Genomic DNA, 11,379 nt, shown 5'->3' with positions numbered 1-11,379 from the left:
GCTCCTAAAATTTTTATTAAAAATTAGAATGTGTGTGTTAAAAATATTTTAAAATTTAAAAAAGTATTTTATAGCAGTCTGTAAAATAATTTCATCTTTTTAACGATCGATTTGGAATAATATTTCTGAGCTCGCTTAGCATTTTGAAAGTCTAAAATAATTCCTAAGGAAACACTTTTTAATCATTAGGAAAACACTAGATGAGTAAAAAAAATAATAATCAATCATTAAAATAATCAATTATTAAAAATTGTAATACATATTGCTTTCTGTGTATTAACTATTTGAATCAATATTTTTAGTATTAATTTTTTTTCAAAACATGAGAGTAAATTTTAATTTTATAGTACAATATATAAATGACAACTACAACTTTCATACTTGTTTTCACCTACGAAATTCTGCATTTCAATTTCTAATGATAGAAATAAATACAAATCAAAATTTAATACTGTACTACAAACATTAAGCAATCAATAATTGCAAGGGTTTATAAAAATATTTATTTATTTACATAGATTTTCTAAATCACTTCCCTAAAATAACGAAGTTTCAAAAGTTTGGGGCAACTATTTATATTAAAATTTAATTAGATGTTATTAAACGGGTAAGAGCAACTACGAAACGTAATTTTAAAAGGACATAGCATACAAAACAGAAAAAAAAATGAGTCATTGCTATTTGAAATTTCTTTATTTACATTTTGAAAGAACAACAATAAACAGTGATTAAAAATGAGCTGTTCGTTAACAAAAAATTACTACTTTTCTTTTAGAAATTTAAGAACCAAATATGATACACTTGGTTTCTTGCAATGCACAATGCTACACAGAATACATATAAGCTACAAAAACATCATATGGTATATCTCTAAGTGCACTAATTCTGAATATAATCTGCAGATTGTAATATAAGTATAAAAAGTGCTCCTAGGTTTTGTTAAAATTAAATGATCATATGCTCTTTGATAACTCTTCATTTCCATATTTAACACTCACATTTCATCACATAAAATCTATATAAAAAAAATTAAAACAAAATTTAATTCAAAACTAATTAAAAAATAATAATAATAAAGAAATTTCAAAAAACATTTTATTTAAATAAGTTTCTTATTTTCAATTTTTAAACAATGTAAATCAAACAAAAATATTTATTTCTAATGTTAATAATTACTATTATAAAGTTAATTCTAAGAGCGTTGCAATAAAATTTTATACATTAGTAATTCGTAAAAAAGCAAATGCATAGATGTTATAAAACATAAAGTACACTTTAAAACTAATATATGAATGAAAACCATTAAGTTTGTCAAATAAGTACATCTCATATGCATTCAAAGTAATGAAACATTTTTTAAAGAATACACTTCAAAAAAGAAATATGAAATAAAAATACATAAACATGATTCAAATTATTAGTATGAGGCAAGCTTTTATATTCATTGAAATACATACACGTAGATAGTAATTTCAAAGAAATATGTACAATTCAGTCCACCAGGTAGGTTTCGTCAATTCAAACACGTATTCAACAATCCACAACATGACACAAATACTTAATTAAATATTAGTTCTAAGATATTAACATCACATAGATCTGCATCCACACATGGATTGCGTTCATTTACAATAACAATAAAGAAATAATGAGAAAGAAATACGTATCTAAAATTGGCACAATACACTTCAGTCACCAATACATCACAGTCTTGGGTTATAATATTTCATGGAGTTCCGAATCATAAAATGTAAGCTCAAAAAATAAGTAGAAACCAAAACATTTTGCAAGCTATAATTATATTCATATGCTGGGAAGAAACCCACTGAAAAAAAATTAATATGAAAATGTATTTTCAATTTCAAGTAATTCTTATTTGAGAATTTTTAAACAGAGTTTGAACAAAAAATGACCTCAAACAAATAAAATGGGCAGCAATAAACGCATCATTACCCACTTAATTCGGAATAAATGCTAAAAAATAATCCATCTCGTGGAATTCCAAAATATGTCTCGGAATTTTTCCAGTATCATATATCAAAAGGTTAAATGCATTTTAATAAATGCTGACACAATTCGTTCACAATACTAAGTGTAATGCTATGTCACAGATAACACTAATAAAATAATAAACTTAGAAGTGATGCACAGCTTAATTAAATATCCATTTGTTACAGAAGTATCAATAAAAAATAATTTGATACAAATTTGAAATTGTTAAGAGATTAAATTGCAATGTTTACATAAAATTGGAACTAATTCTTATATTTTTTAAATGCTGATTACAATAAACTATTACTTAAAAAAGTAAAAAGAAATACTGAATAAAAATTATTTTAGTTTTAAATGGAAACAGTTTTTAAAAATTAAGAAGAGTTATTTTTTATGTAAATTTATTTTAAAACCTCCTACCTGATTTTTCGTTTGATTATAAAAATAGCAAAATTACATTATTTGACTCATAATAATAACCTCAGTACATAGATGGCAGCACAAACAAAATTGAAATCAGAATGCTCAGAAATTTTTCAAATGTTTATTATTTTGAAATTGATTCAAAATTATTAATGTGAGTTTTATAAAACAATAAATTTATCCCATACTTATTTTATAAATATGCAGAAATTTTTAAAAAATTTTGTAGGCTATAAACTCGAATTTTTATTATTGTGTTTAAATCCATCTTGATGCAGTTCAGGTATTGTTACATAGATGGCAGCACGATACTTTGTTTTCAAAGTAGAATTTAAACATTTCAGAGAAAGACTTAATATCTTTTTTCCGAAAGGTATGTCAAATGCAATTATGGCATTTTAAAAGGACAATATAGTTTAAATTTAATATTAGTTTTTTTATTACTTCAGGCAGATAATTAAAGTAACATTCGCTGTTTCTCTTTCAAAACCAAAAATATATATCGAATTCATCTTTACAAAGATTAGGTATGATTTTAAACTACTAATTTAGTACATGAATATGATATTCATTTTTAGAAGTTTGATAGATATATAACTAACTTCACCTATTAATCACAGTTGTGCATCATTCCATTATTTCAAGGATTTTGCTAGTCACTTTGTTAAGAATAGTATTTATTCATTAATACTATGTCTTTCGTGTCCTGTACAAACCGGGTGTTCATTAAACTTCCACGTCGCAGATATCGTACCACTTGGAAGCTATGAGCCAAGGTCCTTTTACTTTGTTTGTCCGTCTTCTATCGAGTGGGTTGAAAGCAACATTGTGCCAATAATGGATGCCCTTGAAAAAATACATGGATCTATCAGTGTAAGAGTAATAGACAGCATCCAAGTGAGAAGGCAGACTCGATTCCTTGGTTACGGAGGGAAACTCTTTGTGGATGTGTTTAGGATATCCAGGTAAACAACAACCTTCTTTGCCTCGAGATACATCATACGCATAGACCTTAAAAAGAAAACAAACCATTTAATTTCATGTAAGTCAAATTAAAAGAAAAGTTGTCGACAAATTCAATTACAATAAAGCACTTTCATCTGATACATAAATTTAATTACAAATTTAACAATAATCAGCTAAGAATTTATTTTAAAATTATAGATAAATTATAGATCTGCAGCTTTTACTGCTCAATTTTCGGATGTCATTAGATAAATGTCTAAAGTAAATCAAGTTTGCGATTAATATTCAAGCAATAATTATATTTTAAAAAGAATTAGTCAATAGAGTCTTATTAGTCTTTCCCTTTAAAAGATGGTGGATGGAAATATAATTCGCTGACAGTAAAAAAAATAATTTTTAAATATAAAAGTAAAGTTGAAAAAACATCGTATAGAAAATCGCATTTTAATTTATATGAAAAGTAATTCTTTATTTTATAAGAAAACATGTATTATAAGAAGATGTATTTCTATAATATGTAGATATTAGATGTTTTATTTGCTTACAAATAAAATGTGGTACTTGTCACAAAATTTAAAAAAAAAAAATTCCTTAAGAAATATTCTGGATCATAATAGCATATAAAAAGATTAAAGGAACATAGACCCTTAATAACTTTATAATGCCTTAATAACTTGCAATAGCTTTTGAAAATAACTTTAATTCTTTAAAGTGTTATTACATTTTGCGATGACAGGAAAATGAATTGCATAGTAATATATTTATCATGATAAAAGCATCATGAATTTATAAATACATCTAATAATGGCTCATTTATGCCGATAGGGAAATAAAAATTTGTCGAAAATCTTGCTGATAAAAACATTCGAATTGCGCATAAAATGATAAGTAAATAAATCAATTTTCAGAACATGAACATGAAATACATGCTGATTTTGACGAGACTAACCTATGGCAAAGTATTTCAGAATTTAAAAAAATTACTTGATATACTGTATGTATATGTTTCAATAAAATATTCATGCAAACAAAACATCATTCCTGTATCCAATACTGAATATGCAAATAATTCTAGGAAACTTACTAGTAAGACCTTGAAATCTAATTTATTTAAATTTCAAATGAGTTAGATTTCAATCTAATCCATCTTAGTCCCACTAGTGGGTATTTTAGATATGAGAATGAGAAATGACCTGATAATACAGTAGTATTGTTATTTCTTTCCGTGTCCATCGCCAATAGTGATCCTTACCTCTGTAAGAGGGGTAGCGCATGAAAAGCTCGTAATGAGGTTTTTTTTTCCCCTGTCAATTATAAAGTCCGAAATATTACTATTTATGGCAACTTTGTCGTTCAATCTACTTCGGATTCTAACATCAAGGCTGGATTCTTATGATTGCACAACAGGCATAACATTCTATTTATTCACTAAAAGGTGCCAAATCAAGCAAAATGGCATTTTAAAAATTATATTTTATAGTTATTCAAAAATTATTTCTCATTATAACATCACACTATTGCATATCTTTTCTGTTTCAACAAAAATATCTTAAGAATGTTTATTCTTTCGTCATATTTTTTATGACATTAAAATCATAAGGTTTCGGACATTTTTTTTATCCAGTAGGAAATTACGTTAAATGCTGAATTTTTCAATACTAATGCTACTTACACAAAATGGAAATAATATTTGATTTTGTTATTTCTTTTCATTGTAGAAATTGCATCTCTGTCATTTCTTTGCTAGTTGCTTTTGTTATCAGATGGTTTTCTAGGGTTATATTTATTTTGAGTTAAATCGTTTAGATTAACTTTATATCCATGATTCCATCAAACTGTTACGTTTTGAAACTGTCTAATTTTAACTGTCTTATATATGTTTTATTCATTACTTACATGAAAATTTTAGGGAAAACCAATAGTGTATTAAAATGTAAAGGTGAGATTCATCTATCTTCTAAATTTCCTGTTATTGAAATTTCATTTTTTTTATTTGTCGTGAAAACTACACACATATATATTAAATTGAATCCTTCTTCCTTTGTTTTCAACAATGGAAAAAAGTCAAAAGAAATATTTGACGAAACGATAAAAATTCTTGAAATATTAGGCCAATAATATAAGCTAGTGTTAAAAATTTGGCAAAATAAATTTTTAAAGAAATTTAATGCAAAAGTTTATGAAAACACTTTTACGATTGTTAAATTGGTATCATTAAAACGATATATTTTTTTTTATATAATTTGAAACTGTGTAAAATTTATTTTTCTGCAGTAATATTTTCAGAAGTTATCGAGGAAAAAGTGAAACCAAACTCAATTTTTAATTAATTAAAAATCTTAAAAAAGTCACTCCGATATACACATTCCCACCTCTGATATAAACATTATAGGTCAAATGATCTAACCTGAGACCACAACTATACACAAAAGACAGATATATATACATTCATTTTTATTATTAGGAGAGATAGCTTGGAATGAAGATTTATTATAGCAACATAGACAAACAACAATTAACATCATTGCAAAAATCAAAAAATTATATAATAATCGTCATATAAAAATGACGATTAAAAATGGCCCGAGTTTTAATATTTTACAGAAGTTTTTCGTAACTTGACTTACTTTATTGTAATAAAAACGGAATCGTTTAATTAATTTTTTTCACTCTCTTCCATATAAGCTAGAATTTTGAAATTTAGTAAACTAATGTATGTTCCACAACAATATCTTAATTCAATAGTTTCAATCCCAATTATCAACTAATCAATTCATTTGATTAAATCTTGAGCTATTTGTTATAAATTTTAGAAAAAAACAATTGATTTCAAGAATTCATAATACATTTATTCATAATATACATAATATATTTCAAGTTTGATCAAGAAGTAAACAAAAAAACAGCACTAACAAAGATTTATTTTCTTTCTATAAAAATTACATTTTTGTATTTAATTCTGATTTTAGTTCACTTTTTCATTTATTAATTAAATTTCCTTTTTAATTAATGCAATTCGTCTTAAATGATATTTTAATTCATTAATTTGAAATTATTTTCCTTGAAAGTTCAGATTTTAAACAGAACATGAATGTACAGGAAATGTTATGATTCCTCTCTTCATTTTTGTTCAAAATATTAACATTAGCATCACGAAATACAAAAGCCATAAATTAAAACTTTAGTCTAGTAATAATTTCAGGTCATTTTGCCGAAAAGCAACATGCCGCGAGTTCACTATTTTGCGTTACGTGATACGATTTCGTAACAAAACCCATTTAAAAAGAAACGATTACAAATCGTAAAAAAAAGAAGAAAAAAAAAAGATGCAAAGTATTATTTATTATAGTAACTTTGTATTTCTTAGTCATTTGGTCAGAGTAAATCTTGTAATTTATTAAAACCCTAATCATCTTTCTTTTTCCGTTTTGAAACCCGCACTAATTTAGAGAATTTGTCACTTTTGGACAAGGTGTTTGGAGAAGTTATCATGCACTAATTAGCAGATTATGGATTTCTACAGCATGTGGCTTGAATCACTAAGATTCCTGAAATTATCTGATAAAAAAAACTATTTTAAAATAAAAATATTTTTTAGATAACGAATTCTTTGAGTCAAATACAATAATCCTTTATTTTAAACCAGCGAGAGTGGTCTCCCTAAAACTTTCTCGCAAATAATTTAATAAATGTGTTCTCTACTATTCCCCCTCCCCTCGCATTAAAACTGTGGACCTTGGTTGAAGCCACGAGTACCTTGGGATTAATGGATTAATGAATTATAATAATGAATTTGAGGGCTGCTATTAGGTTTCGTTTAGTCATCATTGAATCACTACTTCAAAACAAATAAAAAAAAACTTTGTCAACATATATGTATTAACAGAACAGAAAGTTAAAAAAAAATAGTGATAGAGTATGTAATAATAATAATAGTAAATATACATGCATATATGGCCACATATATAGCCAAAATGATTTTTATTTGTATTAAGAAAACATTTCGACTCTAATTGCCTTTAAAATGGGATGCAACTATGTAATCAGGAAATAGTACTATTTCAAACGCAAACTGTACTTACGTTTATGCATTTTTAATGCAAAATACCATCAACAATCCATTGCAAAAGAATATTCTAATAACTAATAATAATTAATAAGAGCAGATATAATTAATTTTATAAAAGTGCGACATTTGTGTGTGTGGGTGAAATGTACATGTGTATTTCAATATATAAGTAAGAAAATCTGAGCTTCCTTCAAGTTTCATGGTGATAGGTTTACAGCCCCTATCACCGATGATAAGAAACACCTCTAATAAGTTATTAATAGAATAATGCTCATATTGAAGAGCATGGTTTTTAATACCTGCTTTTATCAGCAATGTTTTCTCTACAGTAATTCAAGTAGGGATAGGAGAAATAATTCCATATTTAGGGATAGGAGAAATAATTCCATATTTAGGGATAGGAGAAATAATTCCATATAATGTGTGACTGTGAGTTTGTTAGTACTTGTATGTCTATTAAACATTAACTACTTATCAATTAACGATCTTATTTCATTTCATTATATAAATATTTCGCCGATAATTATTCATTTTATGAAAATACGACTTCATCTCATTGATATATATATATGTGAGACAAGTAAGAATATAAGTGATGATGCTGTGTCCACGTTACCACGGAAAGGGGATGCAGTAGCTTCAGAGGGTAAAGACCCCTGAGCAACCGAGAGCAGAAGTCTGACTTCTAGCTCATATGAAACTGACACTCACACACTTGCTTGAACAACTCCTTTTTACATGGGGACTCTTTCACACACCTCACAGAGAGAACAGGAACAACCAATGCCCGAACCAGGACTCGAACCTACTCCTAGGCCAGGCTACCCCTAGGCCAGGACAACCTCAAGGATATAAGTATTATTAATGGAATATAATATATTTTGAATGAATCATAAAGATTTTTTTAAATTTATGCCATTTTTTAAACAAATCATTTTAACAATCTTAACCACGGAGTCCTTTTTTTTATGTATGAATAAGGCAATATTACGATTGGCATTATCAACTTGAATTACCAGGTTTCCTTTGAAAAAGTAGAGATTCCCGTCACGCTTGTCGAAGAAAATGCTATCCAAGTGTCCAGGAATATTAGGGAAATCGCTACCAGGGATGGCCCTGAATTCGGAGGATATGTTTTTAGGGTATCCGCTGGCCACTCTGTCTTCTGCGCTGTTGTACAACCAGAATCGGTGTCCTAAAAAAAGTATTTTATTAATCATTATTATTAGTTTTGATCAAAAGTAGTGAAGAAAATATTCATGGATTACGATTAATCAGTACCGTATTAAAAAATATCATATTTCAATTTTATAAGATTGTTCAGTCTTGCAGTTTCATTTCAAAAACTCTTACAAGCAAATAAAATAAAATTAGTTTTTAAAATCATTCAAAGAATATGCTTATAAAAATCTGGATAATATTTATCTTATTTTAAAAATTATTCTTATTCTTTCTTAATTTTAATTATTAAAAAAAATCTTATTTTAAAAGCCTACACTATTTTTGCAATATTTGTCATTTAGAGAAAAAAAGAAAGAAAAAAGTAGAGAAACCAAGTAAACGATTCCACTTTCGCTTTCAATTGCGGTATCTTTTAAGTGGTTCTTCGGCCGACCCAAAATAATGACTGAAAAATCTAGCTTGTTCCAGGAGACTGACAGTTACAGTTTGGAATGTAGTACAGGCAGTAGAATAAGATTATATTAATGCATAAATATTCGTAGGCGGATGAACAAATTCATGATAGGTATCTAAAAGTCAATTACAAAAAAAAACAAAAAAACCATAGATTAACATTAAAAAAATATCACTTTCCTTGGAACAATTTTTAAAGAATTTGAAAATTTTAAGAAGAAAGATATCTTGGTGTATTTTAATACCTTATTACATCGCAATCCTAGAAATAATCATATTTTTTTAAATGTATCTTTATTCTTTTTAAAACTATTATTATCAAACTAAATGTTATTTAGTTTTATGATAGATTCAAAATTCTTCATTTCTATCCATTTACAATACACGAATCTATTAAAAAAATTTACCTTTGAAAAAGTAAGCTGAATCTTCCGTATAAGTCCACACATGGGCATAACCATCAATATTGTCTGGAATACCCTTCCATTCAGGCATAATACTTAACGGGTCGCCATATCGAGTGCGATTGTATCGATTTTCGTACATCCAGTATCGATTATCGCGGAAGAAGTACGTATTGTAGATCAGCTGTCCGTCTGGTCTACGTCTCACCCAATCAAACACAGTGTTGAAATGAACTTTGCAGATACCTTTAAAAATGAGTATATAATACATTAGAATGAAATTTCACTGAACCAACATTTAGAAATGGAAAATCTCAAGCAAGTCTTCAGTACATGTACAGAAATTTTCTTCAACAAATATGCACAGTTTTTATTTCAGAATAAAAATATTACGTTTTTCTTTTTCTTACTGAAAAAAGAAGTAAGTCATTAATGATTACGCGGAATAGCATCTTTTTTTATTGATGTGAATAAGAATATTCTGAATGCTCATTTTGCAGCATTTAATATAAAACCAGTGCGAATAGTCTCCTCGGAACTCTCTCGCATACTCCTTAATAAATGTGCCTTTCCCCTCTCCTAAACCCATCCAAAACTATGAACTTTCGACAAGGTCTTGAAGACCACGAGTGCTTAGATTTTTTTTTCCAGAGTTTTACACATTGAGTAATGTGTTTTGTAACATAGAAAAGAAAACATGTTTGTGCGTATTATAAATCGCTTGCCATTGACAAACAATTGTTATGAAAAAAGCCTACAAGAAAACGATCTTTGATGGTCTCTTTTTATTTGCGATTAACGGTTGGGATACGTAATATATACAATTAGCAGGAAATTGAATAAGTATTTGGGACACCCGCTTATCTGAACGACCGAAACCAAAATTTGTCACAGAATAACATATTAAATTTCGTTTATTTAAATCATTCCATTTTTGAGTCATTGTATTTGCATTCATATGAAAGTACCGACAGACAGATGATTAATCTTTTGAGAGATGTGGTTCATCATTTAATAAAGATCCACATTTTAAATACTAAAAAAACTGAGAACGACATTTAATTTACTTAATTTGTTAATTTTTTGATATATCATGAATTATCTGCCTGCAAAAGTACAGTCCGACAGAGGATTAACCACTTGATGGATTTAGAACCAAATCTGATACACATCAATATTTTAGATACTTAATATGTATTCCAATTTTTATCCATCTATGTCTTTTTTGCTTTTCAGTTATAGAGTTCACTTGAAAATACAGGCAGTCGACAGGATGAACTACTTCTAGATGGAGTTCCTTCAAAATTTGATAGAAATTTATAAATTTAGTGTAAAATCCAAATGCAAAATTTCAATCATCCAGCCCAAAGAGTGTTGGAGTTATCATGTTCACAGGCAGGCAACATTTCATATATGTGCTTTTGAGACCCACAGAAGTCTGAAACGTTAAAATTCATCAAAATTTCGAGTTCGGATTTTTATAATGATTACAATACTTTCTCTTCGTATACAAATTATACGAGAGACCGAAAAACCCCAAAAGTAATACATAATGATGATGATGATGTCGTTCCCGCGTTACCACGGAAAGGGGGTGCAGTAGCTTTTGATGGTAAAAACCCCTGAGCACCCGAGGGCAGAAGTCTGACTTCCAGCTCATATGAAGATGAAACTCAAACATTCGCTTGCACAACACCTTTTTACAGGAGAGAACATTCACACACCTCACAGATAGAACATAGATGAAGAACAGCCATGCCCGAACCGGGATTCGAACCCGGGACGCCTAGATCACGGGGAAGATGCGCTACCCCTATGCAAGGACGCCGGCAGCAATATATAATAATAATAGAAATTATTATAATATTCTCGGTGAGGTATTCTAACGAA

At 28.0% G+C, this 11,379-nt stretch overlaps 1 protein-coding gene across 4 annotated transcripts in view; it reads right to left on the bottom strand.

Annotated features, from left to right (window-relative positions):
* Window positions 1-692: 692 nt before the first annotated feature.
* LOC129965919 (matrix metalloproteinase-21-like) overlaps window positions 693-11,379 on the bottom strand; it is a 150,260-nt gene continuing 139,573 nt past the window's right edge. For all 4 annotated transcript variants that reach the window (XM_056080202.1, XM_056080201.1, XM_056080205.1 and 1 more), the window contains exons 7-9: window positions 9,493-9,735; window positions 8,467-8,645; window positions 693-3,426 (exon numbers count right to left, since the gene is read on the bottom strand). In XM_056080202.1, the coding sequence (XP_055936177.1) occupies window positions 3,142-3,426; window positions 8,467-8,645; window positions 9,493-9,735 (707 nt within the window). In that variant the 3' untranslated portion in view covers window positions 693-3,141. The remainder of the gene's footprint in view (window positions 3,427-8,466; window positions 8,646-9,492; window positions 9,736-11,379) is intronic.

Source organism: Argiope bruennichi, chromosome 4, assembly GCF_947563725.1.
Source record: "Argiope bruennichi chromosome 4, qqArgBrue1.1, whole genome shotgun sequence".
Lineage (NCBI taxonomy): Eukaryota > Metazoa > Arthropoda > Arachnida > Araneae > Araneidae > Argiope > Argiope bruennichi.
The sequence above is the reverse complement of the archived record's forward strand: the minus strand, read 5'-3'. Positions and strand labels throughout refer to the sequence as shown.